General features: G+C 33.9%; 1 protein-coding gene across 1 annotated transcript; it reads right to left on the reverse strand.

Moving 5' to 3' along the window:
- Positions 1–12,038: 12,038 nt before the first annotated feature.
- On the reverse strand, positions 12,039–21,259 carry LOC141547552 (olfactory receptor 5B21-like). Its single transcript, XM_074275939.1, has 5 exons — positions 21,197–21,259; positions 20,260–20,476; positions 17,909–17,966; positions 12,957–13,003; positions 12,039–12,718 (listed from the first exon to the last, which is right to left on the reverse strand). The coding sequence occupies exons 4-5, from the start codon at positions 12,997–12,999 to the stop codon at positions 12,039–12,041; spliced, it is 723 nt and encodes a 240-aa protein (XP_074132040.1). The 5' UTR covers positions 13,000–13,003; positions 17,909–17,966; positions 20,260–20,476; positions 21,197–21,259.
- Positions 21,260–22,904: the final 1,645 nt, after the last annotated feature.

A 22,904-nucleotide genomic window follows, 5' to 3' on the forward strand; every position in this document is an offset into this window, starting at 1 on the left:
TTGGGAGCAGGATCATTGATCTACAATTAAAGCGGGGGGGAAACTAAATTATTTTTGCACAATGATAAAGTCAAAACCATGTCCATAGACTTATCTTTTGAAAATGGTGGAAATAATGCCCTGAAGGACCATGAAAATTTAAATGATCATCACTCCATAGCCTCTCATTGAGCTTATTCAAGGTTATTGTTTTAAAAATAATTTTATGGATGACTTGTTATGTCATAGGATAATTAAGTAGTACAGTGCATAGAGTGCTATGCCTGGACCCAGGAAAACTCCTCTTCCTTCATTCAAATGTACTCTAATACTGAATAACTTATGGCTTTTAGGCTCTTATGACTCTCCTTCCCTTCCTCTTTAAGTACAAGATTTCCCCTTTACTTCTACCTGTTGCATGTTAATGTCTATACTCCATTGCTTATTAACTATTCTACCATTCTACTATTTTGAGACTTCCTGAGTCTAGACTTAGCACTCTATGCAATGCATCACCTAGTTGTCCTATGATATAAGAAGTCATCCATAAAATTATTTTAAGAAGAATAATTTAAAATACCATTTTACCATATTCTACTGTTTTAAACTATTCTCTCACTCTTTTTGAAAATCGGAGGAAATCAGGGCAGCTAGGTGGCGCAGTGGGTAGAGCACCAGCCTTGAATTCAGGAGGACCCGAGTTCAAATCTGGTCTCAGATACTTAACACTTCCTAGCTGTGTGACCCTGGGCAAGTCACTAACCCCAGCCTCAGGGAAAGAAAAAATTGAGGAAATTGAAGTCCTTGTTCATGGGTTAGCTATATCAAATCATCCTTGTTCCTAAGGTTGTTTTTTTTTTTTTTTTTAAGCTTGGTGCCTATTTTTGTTTTATGTTCTTTGCTTTATAATATTTTCAAATTAAATAGTCTGTTTCCATTATTGATTTATTGATTTCTCTGTTGCAGATCCAATTTTTCTAAGAGAATATTAGTCTCAGCTTTGATAGCCATGTTATTTTGGGGTTGCTGTTTGAACTTAAAAAAAAATACACATTTTACTCTTTCCACTCTTTTCTTTGATTTCTTGTGATGGTCAATTAATTCCAGATTACAACTGGCATTCTTTCTTAGATGAATGTCTCTCTCATGAGTTCTTGCAAAATTCATTTTTTAAAATTAAAGTTGTAAAATTTAATCAATTCAAGAATTGGATTTTAAAGCACATATCTGTTAAGGATCTTTGAAAGATCATAGAAAACAGGAAAGAAAGAAGTAGTGAGAGATTTTAGAAGGCAAATACCTCCATTTTTAAAAGGGGGAGTGAATCTAATCTATAGAATAAAAACATGAACTTTTATAGAAGCACATTTTAAATCAGATTATTAAAGAGATCATCAGCAAATACCTCAAAAAGGAAATAGTCATCACAATGCTGTAAAATGGCTTCAAGGAAAAAATGTTGCTTCAGGCTTAATTAATTAATTTCTTTTTTTTTTGACAGGGCTACTGAACAAAAAGGTTGGAGGAATGCTGTATAAAATATTTATTTAGAATTGAAAAAAAATCATATTGCCAATCTTACTGAATGCATGATGTGGATGAGGTAATCGTGGAATGTGGAGAAGTAGAAGTGCTTGAAGGCAGGATTCCCAAAGTAGACATTGATAATGTGATAGAAGCACAGGAACTTCCCAATGGAGTTAGCCAAGGATTCATATTTTCCTTGTGCTTTAAGAATTTCACTGATGACTTGGATAGAGGTATAAGTGCTTAGTAGATTTGCAAATGGCACACAGAATATGCTCATAATTAATTCAATGAATTATAGTACAGGAATTAAAACACTAGCAAATCTTATACCTGAATTATAAAAATAAACTTTGAAATTCAAAATTAGAGAGACAGGGTTAGCCCGAAGTTTTTCTGGAATGGAATTGCAATCACAATATGTATCAAGGGAATTCTGTGTAAATCAGTAAAAGTAATGCAATCAGATAATGTTTTCAGTAAAACAGAGAAGCTAGGAATTAAGAGAAGCTAGTTTCCCTTTCCTTGTTGTCTAGAACATTTCAGTCTGAGCTTCATATTTAAGGAGGGAGATGGATAAACTTTTAGCAAAACAAAACAAAACAAAACAAAAACATGTGTATTCATGCAGACCACATTTCCATTTAAGTCATTCCCATGAAAGAAAACATAGACCAAAAAACCCATATCGATTATTACAAATATTGTTATTATACTTTCATGTATCCTCAGCCCGATTTCATTGACTGAATCCCAAACTTCAACTGTTTTTTAAATAACTCTGAGTATTATATTAGTAGATTATAAGAATGTGCTTTGAAGGCATATACCAAGAAAATAGAATGATGGAAACCTATATTGATCTGCATGCAGGCTTTACTAGTTTTTTGTTTGGAGATGGATAGTGTGTCATAGAACACAAAGTAATCTGGTGAACCCTTCTCAAAATAAGGATTTAAAAACCGTTAAATATAATAAAAAAGTTACAAAGGACATTTTAAAAAACCCATCAAAATGAAGACATATTTTTCATTATTTCAAATGAATACCTAAAAATCTATCCATGGGTTTGTTTGTAGAATCTAGGTAAAAGATTACTGATTCATACTGAAAGGCATTCAACATGGAGAAGATCTTCAAAATCATGTGATGTGGGTATTGGTGATAATAGCTAACATTCATATACCACTTCAAGGTTTACAAAGCACTTTAAAAATATTTTTTTTATCTTATGCTTATAATAATTTGGTGTGATAGACACTATTATCTCCATAAAGGAAACTGAAACTGAGAAGTGTTCAAGGATTTATCCAGAGTCCCTTACAGTCAGTGATTTTAATCTAAGTCATTGTGATTCCAAGTTCACTACCAATTTATGTAGTACAGTATGCTGACTTCCATTCTGAGATAAGCATTGCATTTCCCAGAACTTACCTGAATCATCAAGAAATGTTGATAAGGCTCCCCGGGGCTGTTAAACTTTTTTCACAGGCTTGGGGCTAATGTCCCAAACCTAGGATACAAGTGATATTATTAAAGAAACTGTTCTCTTGAATCTGGTTTTGAATGTTTAATGTTGCCTACATCAGGAAAGATCATCTCTGGCTGCTGATGCTACATTGATGGCAATAGATTCAGGGACCTTCTGCTCAATACAAAATGAATGGTAGAAGCCAAATGAATGAAAGACTCAGATAACTGCTGATCTAGATTGGCTTCATTTTAATGAACCATCATAGAGCCTCATTGGCGTTTGAGTGACTAGAGGTGGATGTCAGGGAGTGATTTAACTCTGAGAACACAATGACTCATAGGGGAGACAATGCCCCCCCTCTGGAGACACCTGAAAACAGCTACAAACAAAATAGGCCATTAAATTTTGTTATGACTCCAGAGACCAAATCTTGATTGCCGAGGGAGAGCATATTTTTGAGTACGTCTTGGTCCTTGTTAGCTCATTGTTAGTGAAGTGAAATAGTAACATTTCTAGATTTGGGAATACGAAGTCAATGATTTGCTCCAACCCTCAATTAACTAGAACTTAAAATGGGCATAATTATTTCTGTCACACAATTTAGACGTTGTTTGGAAAATCAGATATGAAATTGGATGAAAAATAGAAAGCGTATGGAGAAGTTCAGAGCACAGATCTGACTTATTGCCTATGTTATCTTAAACAAATCCCTTAACTTTCCTAAATTTCAGTTTCCTCTTTTACAAAATGGGAATTTTATGATCTAAGTCATAGGAATATTGTGAGGAATTCATATAAAATATGAAATGCCATTATTATATCGATTATTACACATATTGTTATTATACTTTCATGTATCCTCAGCCCGATTTCATTGACTGAATCCCAAACTTCAACTGTTTTTTAAATCACTCTGATTATTATATTAGTAGATTATAAGAATGTGCTTTGAAGGCATATATCAAATTGTCTGATGTCCATCCTTTGGACAAGATGGAAAATTATATCACAGACAAAAGTAAAGTCAAGTTGTCTCAAAATGGGTTGAATTGTCAAATCCAAGAAATGAGCCCAGGGCTAAATATAAACTTATATCTAGTTCTTTGGTTCTTGCATTTTAAAATATTTTAATTCACATAAGGTGTTTACAGAACTAAACATCTCTTAGTTCTGTACATCTCAAATCTTAAAAGTTTTTGTTATATTAAATAGAATTGATGACAACTTATAGAACTATACAACATGCATATCAAATTTATTTTGAAATTTGAATGTTTAATTGTGAACTTAATTAGCAATAAACAAATATTCAAACAAAGAAAAGAAACCCTAAAAGGAATGGTATATACAAAACTGAGTTTCTGGTGTACAGTTAGCTTTTCAAAAATTTATATCAAATTTCACAAGGTGTTTAATATTAAATTTAACAAAATTATTGCATTTATTCTGCTTTGTTTTCTCTTGTGTATTTTTATAGTCATTAATTTTTCTACATCTCTCCCTTCTCAGTAATTCAACCACAGTTCAACCTAATAGATATTCCTTTATAACAGATAAATACTGTCAAACAAAAGATATTACACGTTAGTTCATATTTTAAATATTTCTATATTTGAAAATGTCTCATTTACATCCTATGTAAAGAGTTAAAAGGCATATTTCACCATCAGTTTTTTTGAAGCAATAATTGTTTTACTTCATTCATTAGAGTTCTATAAATTTTCATAGTTTTCTTTCTCTAGTTCTTGTCTCTTTCCTCATTCTTCTATTGCTCTGAATTGGTTTTTAACATAATTTTAGCTCATTATTTAATTCATCTAGGAATTTTTTTTCTATTTGTGTCCAGTTTGCTTATTTCTCTGATGTTTTGATTCATTCTAGATAATTTAAAATTCATTGTGCTCTGTGCTTAAGACTTGAGCTTCTCTACATCACAGTACCTCTTTAGTTGGTTCTTTTTTGTTTGTTCTGAGCAAATCTTCTAGCCTTCCTCACTTTGGATTTTGTTAGTAATGAGCTCTATTTATTTTGGGAGGAGGGGTAAATGTTTAACTTGAGCCTTTTCTTCTTTTATGTCCTCATGTATTTGCAGTTTAATATAGGTCCTGGAAAGTTCTAAGTGCTTCCAAAGTGATGTGATGTAGGGACATATTTAGTCACTTACATCCTGATCTGAGTTCTGCAAGTTGTATTTATTGATTTCTGTATAGGACAAGAAATTAAAGAAAGAAGGACCACTTTGTGCTTTATCTCTTATTGGAGAATACACTTTGGTATCCAGGAAGACCATTGTCTTTTGGGTATTTTGTCATTCTTAGCTTTTGCTGGCAAAGTGAGGTAAAGAATAAACCATGGGCAAGGAAATAAAACAAATGGGATTATAAATCTGCTTCTATTACATCTAACCTATAGGATCTTAAAGACATCATGGGACAGCTCTAAATCTCATTTTATTCATCTTTGAAGTGGGAATAATTATCTTTAATCTGATTACATTGAAAGAGCTGTAGTGAAGATTATATGTGATATTGCTCATGAAAGCCCAAGATAGGGTCAGAAAAAAGAGCACTAGATTTGGAATTAGAGGTCATGGGTTAGAGTCTTAGCTCAGTGGGAAAACTTAAATTTTTACCATTTCTGTGTTTTGTGTTTCACATCAGTAAAATGGAAAGAAGCATACATGCATCCTCAAGTTCTCAAGATTATTGTCATGATAGTTCTTTGCATTGTGAAGATAATGTTTTTTGTACATCACAGAATGCTATTATTATTCTTATGAATACTTCCACTATCATCTTTAAGTTATACTCTTCTCCCAATTTGACATGTCCCCAACTTCCACCTTGATCCATTAGGCTCAGTCTACTTAGTAACTCTTGTTCCCAAGGACACATGTCTTTCAATTCTAATTAAACATACTTTAGGCGGATGCTATAGCAATCATTTATTAAGGATTTAGTTAAGCATTTGAACATCTTTTTCTTGTTGTTCTTATAGATAAGATCCAGAGATGTACTCTAGATAAAGGAGATAGTCTATTATATTCAAAACTGTGTGAATATCTAGATTCAAGAAAGAGTTATTAATGGCTCAGTTAGTGGTCTTTTCTGATCCTCCTTCGAGTATTATCTCTCCTATATTGCAAATTCATTTCACATTTGGTTAATGGGTTTTGTATTTATTTGTATGTATGTTTGCTTCCATGCATGTATGTAGTTTCATCCCAAAGAATGTTCTATTGGATAAAGTTTTATTTTTGCTTTTCTATCCCTAGAACCTATTATAGTGCCTTGCTTATTGTATCTGCTTAATTGACCCCTGCTGATTTCAATTGAATTATCAATGACTTGGCAAAGGCCAAGTGAAATCCTCATCAAATCAAATATGACACAAAATTATAATGGATATATTACACATTGGACGAGCAATTCACGATTCTAAAATATTTCAGCAATCAAGAGTGTTGTGATCAATCTAATAAGATGAAATTTTAAAAGGAAACACAAAGATCAGCAAAGATTGAAGTGTTAGAAGAAGTATTATTTTCTGTGATGACTAACAAGGTTTAAGAGACATACTTTTGGGATAATTATACATTTTATTCATAAGTCCAGCAGATTGTTGAAAAATCGATGGTGATTTGCCTATATTTCTTAGACCAAAGACTCCTAATAATAGTAGGTTCATGATTTATGTACTCTTTGAAACTTTCTGAGTGATGGCAATTAGCTCATATTAGTTAACACAACGAGAAGGATGGGCTATACTTAAAATTAAGTCTTGGAGTACATGATTTACACCACTAATTATGGTCAAAATAAGATCAGTTTACATATTAACTATCTATATAATAGGGAGAATCAATCTTTCTCCAGAACTGTCTGAGCAAACACAATGAAATGGAATATATTCATTAGTCCGAACTTAGAATTTCTTTTAGTATCTGATTAAATCTTTTTTCTGGGTACAAGTTCCTGCCCCTGTTAATTTCTGCATGAGGATGTAGAAAAGGAGGAAAACCTTAGTCCTATATAATAATCAGTTGTTAGATATGAGAGAAATATTTATTTCTCACATTCCTAACTTCCATAACTACTTCAACAAGAACACTAAGACACAATTAGGAAATCCAGGGAAAAATCAAAGGGAGTCATTTGTGCAGCCTAAGTATATGTAAATAAGCAAGATGAGGTTCCTGGGCATGATGGTCAGATTATAGCCAAGCAGATAACAAGATCAAATATCAAGACTGAACTGGGTATTGTGGTTGTATCCTAGGGAAAGCAATATGATGGATGAGTATGTTGTTGTTCAAGAAGGAGAAATAGGGAGTCAAAAGCTAGTTCTGTTGTTAGTACCCAATAGAGCAAGGTGATACAATATGGTGGTAGTTCTAATAGATATCAGGAAGCTAACAAAGCTAAGAGTGACTGACCACAGCAAGAAAAAGAATGGGCACATGCCCAAGTCTGTATCCTGGGTTCCACAATTTATAGCTCAATCTAGTCATTTCTGTTATGTCTGACTCTGTTTCCTCAGTTAAGGTTTTCTTTGCAAAGGTACTGGAGTTCCTTGCCATTTCCTTTTCCAGTTGTATTAACCAGACACAAATTGTGATCTGCACTTTGGTAAGCTTAGACCAGAGAGATGGTGATTAGACTTCATCCTACATAAGACCACATTAAGTACACCGAAAGAATACAGGATCTTGACTAAGGTATCTTTTAGATTCTTGAAGCAGAAAGAATTAAATACCCTAGAAAAGCATCAGGAAGAATCCAGAAAACAGAAATTAAGGTTCAAAATGGCCTTGCAATCCTGCCAATAGTATGGAAATTCTGACCTAAAGTTTTTGTAAGTCATATAGTTTTGAATAGTGACCATTGATATTTTGTAGTTGAGATAGATATGTTTCTTCTCAGCTTGAGAGAGATTCTATTATCATGACTTTTTCATACTTAGATCAAGCTGGACTTCAATCATAATCTGAAATTTAGAAGAATACATGCAGTCTGTGAGCCAATGAAGAAAGAAGAAGATGCTGGAAATCCATGAATTAAGCATCAGTGGCAGATATAGATATGGTGTTCTGAGACTGAGTTGGAGAGATGAGGTAGGCAGAGGGATGAGAGATCAGAGAAAGGAAAGGTGAACTGCATAAGAGATGAGTTTGCAGGAAGGATAGACAGGCAGCATATCGGACACAGTTCTGGATCTGGAATCAGGAAGATCTCAGGTAAAATTTCCACCTCAGACAATTATTCCCTGTGTGCTTCTGCACAAGTCACTCAGTCTCTGTCTGCCTCCTCTGCAAAATGGGGGTAATGAATACTACCTAGTCTTGGTAGACCAATTGGGACAAAATATTTGTACTAAAACTGCTTCTTGTATTCAGATTTTATACAAAATAAAACAAAAGTTTATCTAGTCCAATACTTTTGTAGGTCTGAGGGAAGTTCTAAGACATATCTCCCCAAATTTCCTACTCTCTTCTCTGCTCCATAACAGGTATTACTATATTCATCTTCATGTTTTTCTTTTTAGAAATCTAACTTCTTTATTTTGAATTTATTTTGTATCAAAACTCATCAGTCATGAATAATTGTATACTTCATCATCCTGAAAAATTTCATATACACATATATCTAATTGGTTATTATTTATTATCATATATTTTTCATTATTAATTTCATATTATGATATTACCTCTGCATTATGACCTCAAAGCCTTTGATCTCTTCCAGGCCATTTCTCATGCACTAGACATTTTACCATTTTTTTTCCAACTTGACTTTTTATTGAATAAATTCAAATCTATACTTTTTCTACAGTCTTCCTCTCTGGTACCTTATCATATTTTTTATTACAAAACTATCCTCAGTTGTTAGGTTCTTACTAAGTGCTAATGAGATAATGAGATATTAGGTTCTTACTAAGTGCTAAGTCGGTACTTAACAATTCTCTAGTTCTGGCCTTTAATGGGAGTTTTACCCTTCGAATTTCTGGGCAGGAGCTTGCATACTTAGGAGGAGCAACTTCATTGGTTGAAGTATTTTTTTCCTAGAAGCCTTTGCGTTATCCCATGCCCATTCTCTGGGATACTCTCACCATTTTTTTTTTTTTTTTCTGTCTTGTGCATGTGTGGCTGATACAAAATGGAAAAAAAATGTACAACTATTCTAACAAATTTAAGTTACATAACCTCATCTGGGCCTTCACAGGTACCTAAGTAATCCTATTATACATCAACCAACCATCCTATTCTCCACAAAATCTCTGACATCTTCCTTTAAACATCCTTTGGCTACCCTCTCATTTTCTCAGCTAAGAATCTTGCCTTATATTTTAAAGGAAAAATTGAAGGCATTCCTGTGAGCTTCCCTTTCCCCTTGCCTTCTCATCTCCTATCACTGAGATGTGTTCTGCTACTATCTCCACTTCATTTACCATCTCATGATGAATGGCCTTATTCTTTATTAAGACTAACCCCCTTTTTATTTAAGTGGTCCTATCCTATCCCATCTCCTTCAACAGATTTCCTTCTCTTTCATCCTCACTATTTCAGTTTTTTTCCCTAATATCTTCCTGTCAACTGGATCATTCCTACTACCTATAAATATCTTATATCTCCCTATTCCTAAAATACCCTCACTTGATTGTTTCATCCCTACTATCATTCTATATATTTTCTTCCCTTTTTAGCTAAACTCCTTCAAAAGACTATTTACAATAGTTGTCTTTACTTTCATTCCTCTCTTAATTTCTTTCTTCTTAACTTTTGGCATTATTCCATTGAAACTTCCCTCTCCAAAATCACCAGTAAAAGATGGGGGAGGGAGAAAAAGGAGAGCATGAGAAAAAGGAGAAGGGAAATTGGAAGAGTGAAGAGGGAAAAAGAAGAAGAGAGAGTTTACTTAATATTGGCCAAAGGAAAGTATAGAAACTGAAGGAGGGTTTGGCTTCCTAAGGTTCAATCAATCAATTATTGGGAGAGAATGTAATTGCAATTTAATGAGTAAGAGAATTTCATTTCATGTCACTACATATATATATATATATTTGTAGATTGGTTGCTCATATGCTTTAAAAAGATAAATCTATTTTGTTATTCACCATGATGATAACATTAATTTTGGGCTGAAAAAAGAAACTGAAAGGTCCATCTAGTCTAACACTTTCATTATGTAGATTAAAGTCCATTAATATGATCTGACTTGTCTAAGTGAACATCAGAAGTAGAATCTGGATTTGATGCTGTCACCTCTGCACCTCAATGTACTAATGGTTAATATCCATCACAGATCCCCACAAATCAATGGTAGAGACCAGGGTCCCATGGCTGTTAAGTGTTAGTGTCAGTATTTGAACTCATTTTTTTCTCACTCTAAGCTTATTTCTTTTTCTTCATATATCACACTGTATCTAGAAAGGTAGATCTGAACATAAGAATACTTAAGATTATGATTTGAAGGCTAGAGTCTAGAGAAAGAAGTTTCAGATTTTGTTTTCTCTTAAGCAAAATGCTAAACCTAATAAAATCTTTATTTCCCCAAAAACTTTCTATATTCCTCATAGTATAGACTAGAGGGTTCAACTATGGTATAGAATATAGAAGTCACTTTGTATCCATAGAATGGCTAGAACTGGGTTGTAAGTACATAAGCTTTTCTTAGCAGAGATACTGGAGTAAATTGCTATTTCCTTTTCCAATTGTATTAACTAGCCACTAATTTAGTGATCAGACTTCATCCTACTTAAGACTTAAGTAAGTCATTGAGGCAATTCTTAAACTGCTGCAAAGAAAGATCAGGAAGATTTCAGGAAACAATTATTAAGGCTCAAAATGGCCAGCCATTCCTGCCAATAGTATGAAAACTGTGGCCTCAATTCAAAGTTTTGTGTGTCATAGGATTTTAAGTACTGATGATCTAGATAACGTATTTGAAACAGACATAAAACAGCCTGAGATTGAGTATATTATCATGATTTTGTTCCAGGAGCTGTACTTGAATCATGTACAGAAATTTAAAATTTAAATTTAAAATTATGTCCAGAAGCTAAAATGGAGCAGTGGGAAGAATGCCAGCCCTGAAGTCAAAAGAAGTTAAGTTCAAATCTGGCCTCAAATACTTAATACTTCCTAGCTGTGTGACCCTGGGCAAGTCACTTAACCCCAATTTCCTCAACAAATAAAGGCCATGGATAACAGGTGCCTTTACTCTGTCTCCTCTTATTCTCTTCTTATTTCTTCTATTCTGACTTCTGACATTATTTCAGTGAAACTTCCTTCTCCAAAGTTAGCAGTGAAAAATGGGGGAGAGAGAAAGGAAAGAGCAGGAGAAAAGGGAAAAGGAGATGGGAGGGAGAGAAGGAAAATGGAAGGGGGAGGAGAAGAGGGAGCAACCAGTTTACTTTTATTGACCAAAGGAAGGGCTAGAATCTGTAAGGACAGTTTGGCTTCATAAAGCTTAACTAGTCAATTACTGGAAGACAAAATGAGTCTTTGTAATTTAGTGAATAAGAAATTATGTTATTATATCTCCAATTGCCTAGAACATAGTGCACTCTAAATTAAAGTTTATTTGTAGATTTAGAGCTCCTGGATTGTAACAAAGCAAATCTATCACCTGCTTCACCATTATCATAAAATCACTAATTTTGAGCTGAAAAAGACTGAAATGTTCATCTAGTCCAATACTTTCACTATGCAGATAAGGAAATTAAAGCCCAATACAGTGATGACTTGTCTAAGTGAATATCCGAAGTAGGATTTGGACTGGTTGTTTTCACTTCTGCACTGTAATGTATTCATGGATAATATCTATCACAGGCCCCTAAAAATCAATGGTAGAGACTTTGGTCTCATAGGTAGTAAGTGTTAGTGTCAGCATTGAATCCATGTTTCTCCTCACTCTGAGTGTATTCCCTTTTCCTCTTATTTCACACTGTATCTAGAAAAGGTAGAACTGAGCTTAAGGATATTTAAGATAATATCATAATTTGAGGGCTAAAGTCTAGAGAATGATATTTCTGATTTTGTTTTCTCTTAAGTGAAATGCTAAGCCTTAAGAAGTCTTTTCCCCCATAAAGCTTTCCTGAAAGCCACATGAATCTCTTTATTCCTCATGGTATAGACTAAAGGGTTCAACATGGGAATGATCATGGTGTAGAAGATCGAAGTCACTTTGTCTTTGTCCATAGAATGGTTAGAGTTGGGTTGTAAGTACATAAAGATGACTGTCCCATAAAAAATGGACACCACAGAGAGGTGAGAAGCACAGGTGGAGAAGGCTTTCTGGCGGCCCTCAGTAGATTGGATCTTCAGGATGGCCACAAAGATGAATGAATAGGAAATGCAGATAAATAAAAGTCCAAAGGTAGCAGTGAATCCTCCTAAGATAAAGAGTATCACTTCATTGATGTGTACATCAGAGCAGGAGAGAGCGAGGAGAGGAGGGATGTCACAGAAGAAGTGATGGACAACATTGGATCCACAGAAGGAAAGGCTAAAGGTCTGTCCAGTGACAATAGCGGAATTAAAAAATCCACTGATGTGTGCAATAATGGTCAGATAAGTACATGCACTCGATGTCATGATGGTGGTATAATGTAGGGGCCTACACACAGCTGTGTGGCGATCATAGGCCATAACAGCCAGGAGATAAATTTCAGTAGTGACAAAGCTTGAAAAGAAGAACATTTGTGCAGCACATCCATTGTAGGAAATGACCTTGCCCCCTGTGAGAAAACCAGACATAACCTTGGGTGTGACAGCTGAGGAATAACCAAAATCTACTAGAGAGAGATTACTGAGAAAAAAGTACATTGGAGTGTGCAAGTGGGAGTCCCAGGAGATAATGACTACTATCCCCAAGTTCCCCACAAGGATGATCAGATAGATAATAGTGAATATTATCAAAAGGGGAACTTGAAGCTCTGGAGTGTCTGTTATTCCTTTGAGAATGAACTCACTCACCTCTGTTCTGTTCTTCATGGATATTATTTGGGAAATGAATCATTCACCTGTAATAAAAAAGAAATTAAGTAAATATTTATATGTGCATATATGTGTTTATGTATGCATGTAGACATTTAGTGTTTTATAGATATATAATATATATGTATAATATATATAATATATATATAATATATATGCATAATATATATATAATATATATGTATAATATATACATATATATATATGTATATAAATATACCCATGCTTAACTGTAGCCTGGTTAGGGAAGATGGGGGTGATGAAAGTTGGAAAAAGAATAATGTAAAAATTGCATAGCAGTGAACAAAATAATAACCTTCAAGGAAGCTACAAAAAGATGGACAATATAATATATTATCCAAAACAAATATAATCTATTTTATATATATATATATATATATATATATATATATGCTTTATAGAATTGGAAATTTATTATTACATATTTTGAATCCTCTCTCATGTTCTGCTTGGCACATGAAAATGTTTTATATTGTTATTTCGTATTTTGTTTTTTCTTATCTAGTATTTAATTTTAAATAATGAATATTTTTAAATGATTCCTAAGCACAATGAATTCCCTGAAGTATTAACTCTGGTGTTGTATATTGAACATATTGGCACATATGAGATATTCTGAATGGGGAGAAAATTGCAAGGTCCATTTGATTAGATTAGAAAATGTGTAAGGAGAATAATAAGAAATAAAAATCAAGAAAATAGGAAAGTCAATAAAATGGAGAAAGAGATACAAAATCATATGGAAAAAATAAAAAAAAAGAACTCAAATCAAATAAGAGAGAATGAGGGAAAATTAGGGAGATAAAAGCAATCCAAGAGATTTACGAAAAGTTATCCAATTAGAAAAAAGAGACAAAAATCTTAAGAAAGAAAATAACTAGGGTTGGGCAAGTGGAATTGAATGAAGTTATAAGACATCACAATATAATAAAATTAGGAAAAGTAGAAGAGAATATGTTGTACCTCATTAGAAAAACAATTGATTTGTTCTGATCAAATTGAAGAGAGGCAATTTAAGAATTGTCAAAATACTTGCAAGTTATGATAAAAACTTAATCTGAATACAATATTACAGGAAATTATTAAGGAAAATTTCCCTGAAGTTTTAGAACAAGAAAGTAAAGTAGAAATTGAAAGAATACACTAATTACCAGTTGAACGATGTCATAGGAAGAAAACTGATAGGAATGTCAGAGCCACATTTCAAAATTCCCAAGTTAAAAAGAAAATATTGCAATTAAGAAGAAACAAAAACAATTTAAATGCCATAGGAAAACAATCAGGATTTCATAAGATTTAGCAGCTTTCACGCTAAAGGACTATTGGTCCTGGAATATATTTTGAAGAACAAAGGAGAAGAATAAGTTATCCAGCAAAGATGCATATAATCTAGAATGAAAAAAAGAACATAAACTGATGGACTTTCAGGTATTTGTAATAAAAGACCAGAACTTAGTAGAAAATTCAATATAAATATTTCAGAATAAAGGAAATTATTAAATACTACTTATAATAAGTTTAAACTGCTTCTGGTATATGAGAATGTTATCAATATGCTTAAAACTGTTATCATTACTAAAGTAGTTTGAAAGAGAGGTTGTGGCTGAAATGTGTATGAAGATTTAAAAAAAAAACAACGTGGATAGGAAAGTCAAAAAGGAGCAATTATCTCATAAAAACAAAAAATTAAAAGAAGAACTAATACAGCATAATGAGATGGAGGCTGAAGGCTGGTAATATTGGAACCTTTGGGTTGAAAAAGAAACAAGGTATGCATCTGAAGAAGTTTAAAAGTCTCCTCAATTTCTAGAGAAATGAGGAAAGTGGGGGATAAAGTAGAGGAAGGACTTTTAAAAGGGTACATAGGATAAAACTAGAAGTGTGGGGGAGAAAATAAGAGAGGGGCTTTTAGAGGAGTGTGTACAATAAGAAATAAGAAGGTAAAGAGAGGAGAGAAGGTAATAGAGATGGGGCAAAAAGAGAGACTTTAAAGGAACATAGTAAGCAAAAATAAGATAGAAGAAAATTCACTAATAGTAATTAGAATTCTGTCAAATCTGTATGAATACAAGTCATTTTCCAACTGAGAAATGTTTAAATGATAGAAAGAGGCAATTTTCAATGAAAGAATCAAAACAATTTACAAGCAATTAAAAATGTTCTAAATCATTATTAATGAGAGACATGCAAATGAAAATAATCTTCAGATGGTATTTTACACCAATAAGGTTAGCTAAAAAGATTGAAGAGGAAAGTGAAAAATTTTGGAGAATTTTATGTGGGAAAGTTGGGATGCTAATTTATTGTTTGTAGAATTGCAAAATGATACAACTATTTTAAAAAGCAATGGAATTATGCCCAAGTAGCTTTTTTGTACCCTTTCCATTTAATTAGCAAGCATAATAACCATAATGTTTTAGCAAGGGCTATAAATGAACATTATTTTATTTTAAATACCCAAATTAACTATAAAGAACATACAAAGAAATACACTGTCTTCATCCAGAGCATGAACTGATCAATAGAAGTATATGTAGAATAATTTTATCCTTTCCTTTGGTCTTATCAATCCTCCTTGCAGTGGTAAGCAATCTGATATAGGTTATACATGTGCAATTATGTAAAGCCTTCTCATATTTGTCATTTTGTAAAAGAACATTAGAATAAAAGAAAAATGAAAGCAAGTGAAAAGTATCATGCTTTAGTCTGTATTCAGGAAATATTAGTTCTTTCTCTGGAGATGGAGAGTATGTTTCATCATTAATCCCTTGGGATTGTCTTGGATCATTGTATTGCTGAAAAGGGCTAAGTCATTCTTTGTTCCTCATTGAATATTATTGCCATTACTTTGTACAATGTTCTCCTAGTTCTGTTCATTTCATTATGCCTCAGTTCATGTAAGTTTTTCCAGGTTTTTTCTGAAATTTCTGGAATTCTGAAATTTTCTGTAATTCTGCTTGTCATTTCTTATAGCACAATAATAATATTCTATTTTGATCATATACTACATTTTCCCCAGTTGATCAGGATATCCCTTTGATTTACAATTCTTAATCACCACAGAAAGAACAGATAAAATATTTTTGTGTAATTAGGTCCCTTTCCCTTTTGGGGGATATAGAGGTAGTAATAGTGGTAATCACTGGATCAGAGGGTATGCACAATTTTATACCTTTGGGGGCTTTGGAACTCATCTTTCTATGGCTAAATAAATAAATTATCGATTCTTGTCCGTGTATTTTATATCACATTCATTTTGTTCAGAGTGAAATAAAGGCTTTTTTTAAATCTTGTATATTTCATTTTTCCATAGGAGAAGAGGAAATATACATCTAGGAAAATCTAAACATAAGCTATCACAAGTTTAATTTGAAGAAATTCCTGTATTCAATCTAGCTTGGAGCAATGAGCAAAAGACAAAAAAAAAAGATAGTTTGTATCAGGCATCCAGTATTGATTATAATCTCTAAAATTTCAGTTTTGTTGGGGAAAAGGAGGGGGAGTTTGGAGTATTTTTATTATATTACTTTTTTCTTTCAAAATTTAAACTTTAATTTCATTAGCATAGGAAATTTGTAGTGAGGAAATCTCTACCAAATGACATCAGATCTTGCCTTAAAATTTAGGTTTAAGAGAGTTGCTTAGAGGGAATATAATGCATATAAAATAGCTTGACCAAGGACAACAGAGGCATTACCTAAGTTGAGGTTTACAGTCCCTAAAGTTGTCCAGCCACTATACCACATGCCTTTGAATTATATATTTTTTTCTTATAGGAATATATATATATATATATATATATATATACATATATATATATGTATATATATATATATATATATATATTCATTTCTGAAACCTCTTAAGATATCTTGGGGTTTACAGACTGGATTTCATTTTTAAGGACCATGCCTTAAACCCAAATCACTTTGGCTCTTATTGATTGATTGGTTATTAGCTCCCAGGTCAATGGGGCCTCATTGTTTGAATTTGGATGGCTCAGAGTGAGTGTAAATAATAATTGTTTCTGCTTTGGCAAGAAACCTGGAGGGCTTTTCTATTACAGATTGATTTTTTTCACTAGGTAAAAACAGCCATTTCTTGCATCATTTCTTAAGCACTTAATCATAGCCTTAATTACTGAGTAGGCATTATCTTAGACAAAATAAGATCTTTTAAAGATCTCAGCTTAAAAAGATCTGTCTCTCATTGCATTCAGGACCATCTCCAAAAATCCTGGCCTATAACTTGCTCTGGATCCAGATAACTCGGGAGAAGAGGATAAGGATGGTGACTTTGCATTGCCTTTTCTCACATAAATCCGATTCACTTGCATGTCATGGCTTCACCTTCCTAATGTCATTAGTCCTTTCACAGCAATGATAATTTTTCTTATTTCCTTATCTAGCTACATTTTCTATTCTTAAAGTTAGACATCAATTCTTTAAGGACACATTTAACTTGTATATCCTTAGGATATAAGCCAATGAATGAAATATAGAAGGCACTTAGTAAGTTAAATTACATTTAATTGTTGAATTTCATTTAACACAAATCTTTGGGTCTCACTTTGCCTGATTAAGAGGATAATAACTTTAATATTAACTAAGACAAAAAGTGTTTATACAGTCTAAAATTTTAAGGGCTATAAAAGTAGGACATTATTTCCCATATAGACTTTGGCACCCATGTATATTAATGATGAGACAGTTCTCTATAGAATATATAAACAGAGTTTTTAAGGCAATTAGGCTTAGTGGCAAAGCTAAGGACTTAAATTTGAAGAAAATTTGGAATAGAATTGTACCTCAGATACTTATAATCTATGTGAACCCAAACAATTCATTAAATTTTCCCATTCTCAATTTTTCTTTATGGAAAATGTAGATAATGACAGTTGTAGCACTTACCTTTCAGGGTCATTATGAGTTTCAAATGAAATCATTGCTTGAAAGCATTTTGAAAACCCTAAAGCAAATTGTAAATAAAATATGTTACTACTGAGCTTGAAACCATGTATTTTTTTAATTTTAAATCTGTTCCAAATTTCAACATCATAATTTGTACACAGTGTGCCCTTATTATTATTCACTGGTTTGTTGTTAAATGCTCATTATCATCCATCTCTTCTCAGATTTCCTCTTTTCTTAAAGCAGGACAACAGATGGGAAAATCAGGAGCATAGTTTATAACAATGGCTGTCCTTTATAAGGACAATAATCTTGATTTTATGGTTGATACTTAGACTCAGAGTGATGAAATAATTTGCTATGATTTCACAGGTAAAATTTTTTAGAAACAAGATATAAAACTAATCTTCCAGATTCCAGATCTAAAACCCTAAAACAAAATGCCCTACAGTCCCAACAGATGAGTATTGGATTTTTCAGAATCTGAATGACTCATGAAGAAAGGTAGATGGGCCTTTGTAGGGGAAAGATGGCCAGGCACCTTTACAGGGGTCAGGTGCTTGAAATCTTAGACTGAGAAAGAAAATGAATATGATGAAGAAAGTCTCCCCTAATACCTGATGCTAAGTGTTCAAAGGTCTTTAGTTCTAGAGAGATCATCCTTGGCCATTGCTGCTTCATGGAAGGCAGTAGATTTAATGATCTTTCCTTGTGTTGATTGACAGAGCAATGGAAACTAAATGAATGAATGACTCAGACACCTTCCCTAGATTGGTCTCACAGCATTGGGCCCTGAAAGAGTTATATGTTGTGCAACTCTGACTCAAGATGTGGATTAGGGAGGGGTTTTATACAGACTTGGGAGTCTGTGGAGAAAAAATTGGCTCTATAGCCAACTAATAAACAAACCATTAAATTCTTCCCTGACCATGGGGAGCAAACTGCTCGTCCATGGAGATTATTTCCCTGTAATTGTCTTTGTCTTTCTTAGTTCATTGTTAGGGATGTAGAGCAGAAAAAGCCTTTGTTATTGGGAATCTTGGCCTTGAGATCCTTGCAATGGGATCTTGAGCAAGGCACTTAACTACTATTTGTTTGAACTTGCTCATCTGTCAAATAAGGCTAACAGTCCTTCCCTGTGTAGCTCATAGAATTGTGAGGGTTCAAATATCATACTGAATTATGATGTACTGCAGGAAAAAAGTATTAAAAGTTAGAGTTTAGAGAGCCAGAGTCCTAGAGCTGCCTCTTATTTATTAACTTTGTCACATTGTTTTCTTGACCTCAGTTGTCCAATCTGTAAAATTATAACTGTATATTAACCCTTGCAAAGTCTCCTTAGGGATTATATTTTCTAAAGGATATATGCACATAAAGTTCGAGTAGAATAATGCGTCAAAGGAATACTGTAGATTTACAAAGTAAATTTTTGTAGTTTACAAAGTCTTTCTCATGATATTCTGGGGACAAGATACAGAGAGGCAGGTTAGACAGGAGCACACTTAGAATAAATCAGAACTGGCTGAATGGCCAAACCTAGAGAATAGTCAATGGCTCAATTTACCTGAGAAATTAGACTCTACTCTTGGTCTAGTGCCAGCGAATTTTTTATTATAAATATAAATAATATTTCTGTTTCAAGATTTCTCTAAAAAGCAATCTAAATATATCTCCATCTCATACACAATCATAGCAAATTGATCTTGAGAAATCCTTTATTTGGCCCTACAGAAAAAAATCAAAATATAAAAAACCAAACCCTATAGAACCCCTTACCCAGATGTTGAAATAAATAAACCAGCCAAAGAACTGAACAGTTGGAACAGACATGAAGCTAGGATTGTCATCATGGTACCATGCTGATATCCTATTGAAATCCCTTTCTTCTGCAGAAACCCTTGTAAATTTCCAAGGCTACCTTATGATTTATTTGCCTTCTTATAGGTATTCCAACATTGGGTGTGACCAAAAAAGTATTGAAATCCAAGCAACTCATTTTGCTGTCCAAGTATGAGGCTGTGTATGAATTAAATGATTGATCCTCCTCAAAAAAATATTGATGATTGATGGTGATAATGTTAATGGCAATAATAATAAACTATGATTTATAAGTGTTTTAAGTTTTGCAGAATACTTTACATGTGTTATGGCTTTGATTTCTTACAACTCAGGGAGGGAGGTGCTTGTAAAGCTTTTATAGATGCAGAAAGTGAAGGTGATAAAATAGATGATTCATTCAGTAACCCAATTAATAATTATCTGAGAAAGAATCTGACTCAAAGACCTGTGCTCTCTCCACTAAATTGCTTTTTTCACTATAGAACCTCTATCCAAAGAGTGCCTGGATTTACTCCTCTAGGAAGGCAGTGAGCATGGATTAAGCTGATGATTCTCCTTTTTCTCCAAAGACCATGCTGCATCAGGAAATGCTTTCTCTCTTTAGGACATTCAGTGGCTAAATGAGAGCCCCAGAATACAGGCCATAGGTTTCTGCTGCAGATCCCCACCAGTGCTTTGACTTCTGCTATCTTGAACAACAGGGAATTTGATTGGTGTCTAATCTCTGTTCTGATGAGGAAGAGAAAGGCAAAAAAGGATCAGAAACTTGAACTCCCTTTTGCAGTTTCTAATAAGTTCATTAGGCTCACCATGTCCCTCCATCCAAAAGTGTCATTTTTGTTCCTTGAGTGATCAGAGTGCATTCTACACATTGACATAGAATTTATGTCTATATGGCTTGCTCTGGTGTGGTGAGAGAAAGATGGAGAAAGGGAGGGAGAAAGAGAGATGAGAGACACACAGAAAAAGAGAGACACAGAGACAGAGATAGACAGAGACAGGACATAGGCAGAGACACAGAGAAATACAGAAACAGAGACAGAAAGAGGCATATAGAGAGAGATGAGGGAGGGAGAGAGGGAAACAAGATCAAAACAGAACCAGATTGGCATACAGAGAGAGGGGTGTAACGTGCTCTCCTGGCAGTTACAATTACTAGTCTGCTCCTCCTGGCAGTTACAATTACTAGTCTGTCCTAGGCCCAACAGAGTACCTTTGACCACTGACCTTTGCAGTGTCAACTCTACCTGGCTCACCTCCTCTGAGGCTTTCAAAGGTCTCTGGCCACAATTTCTTGAATAGTAGTTTAATAACCGGTAATGCACTCAAGAACAGCCATGTGTAATCTTAAAAGCCTTTATTATACCTACTCACATAATGCCCTGACTTGTTGGTTCTCTAGTGAACACCTGGTCAGAAGACCCACGTGTTCACTACTAAACTCCTTACCTCTCGGCTATCCATCCACTTGGCTTGGCTTGGCTACCTCAGGCTAGGGAGCCAGGTTAAAGAGAGCAACTGCTGTCTGCAGTGGGCTTATAAAGGGCCTGTGAGGTCACACACTCAGCCAATCAGCAAGAGAGTCGTCACCCATTATGAAGCTATCTCAATATGGACAGGATCCCACCCACAGGGCAGTCCTATATCCACAGAGAATACTTCCGAGCCTCAATCTCCTGTTGCTAGATATCTTTGGTGATTTTTTTAACTTAATAGTTTTTCTGCTAATTACATATAAAGATAGTTTTTTTCAACTTTGACTTTTGAAATATTTGGAGTTCCAATATTTCTCCCTTCTTTCCTTAATCCTCCCTCTCCAAGACAGCAAGCAATAACTTATACACACACACACACACACACACACATTTTAAACATTTTTATCTTACTCATGTTGTGAAAGAAAAATCACAATAAAAGGAGGAAAACCACAAGAAATGAAAAACAAAACAAAGCAAAGATAGTATGCTCTGACACACATTCAGTGTCTATAATTCTTTCTCAAGAAGTGGATGGCATTTTCAGTTTAAGTATGATGTAATTGTCTTAGATCACTATATTGCTGAGTAAGAGCTAAGTCTGTCATAATTGATCATCACACAATAGTGTATTACCTTGTGCAAAGCTCTCCTGATTCTGTTTACATCACTCAGCATCAGTTCATGCATGTCTTTTCAGTCTTTTCTGAAATCAGTTTGCTCATCATTTCAGTCTTAGGCCTGGTCAGGGCCCTAGAGCTGAGAAATCAAAACAGGCAGCTGAGACCATTGGGAACTATGAATTTCAATCTCTCTGAACTTTGAGAGCCTGAAAGCTAAGTAACAGAAAGAAGGGTCCAATAGCTAACTGCTGGACCTCCAAATAGGGAAAATCTTAAAATCACATTGTTGTTATCAACTGTGTGACTCTGGGCAAATCATTTAACCCCAACTGCCTCAGCAAATAAAGACCATGGACAACAGGTGATTTTACTCTCTCTCTTCTCTCATTCTCTTCTTAATTTCTTCTACTCTGACTTCTGACATCATTGCAGTGAAACTTCCCTCTTCAAAAGTTAGCAGTGAACATGGGGAAGAAAGAAAGGAAAGAGCAGGAGAAAAGGGAAAAGGAGAGAGGGGGAAGAAGGAAAAGGGACAGAGAGGAAAAGGGGAGCAGCCAGTTTACTTCTATTGACCAAAGGAAGAGGTAGAAACTAAGGTCAGTATGGCTCTATAAATCTCAACTAGTCAATTATTGGAAGACAAAATGAGTCTTTATAATTCAGTGAGTAAGAAAATTTCATTTTATGTCATTGTATCCCCAATTACCTAGTGGACTCTAAATTAATATTGATTTGTAAATTTAGAGCTCCTAAACTTAATAAAGTAAATCTATCACCTACTTCACCATTATCATAAAATCATTAAGTATGAGCTAAAAAAGACTGAAATGTTCATCTAGTCCAACACCTTCACTATGTAGATAAGGAAATTAAAGCTCATTAAGGTAATCTGACTCTTCTAAGTGAACCACAGAAGTAGGATTTGGACTGGGTGTTTTTACTTCTGCACTGCAATGTATTCATGTATATCTATTACAAGATCCTACAAATCAATGGTAGAGACTTTGGTCTCATAGCTGGTAAGTGTTAACGTCAGCATTTGAATCCATGTTTCTCTTC

Source organism: Sminthopsis crassicaudata, chromosome 6 (assembly GCF_048593235.1).
Source record: "Sminthopsis crassicaudata isolate SCR6 chromosome 6, ASM4859323v1, whole genome shotgun sequence".
Lineage (NCBI taxonomy): Eukaryota > Metazoa > Chordata > Mammalia > Dasyuromorphia > Dasyuridae > Sminthopsis > Sminthopsis crassicaudata.

Coding starts and splice junctions, on each gene's coding strand:
- LOC141547552 (XM_074275939.1), bottom strand. CDS start 12,999: ATGATTCATTTCCCAAATAATATCCATGAAGAACAGAACAGAG. Junction 12,719..12,956: donor CCATGAAGAACAGAACAGAG/GTGAGTGAGTTC, acceptor GTTTTCTCACAG/GGGGCAAGGTCATTTCCTAC.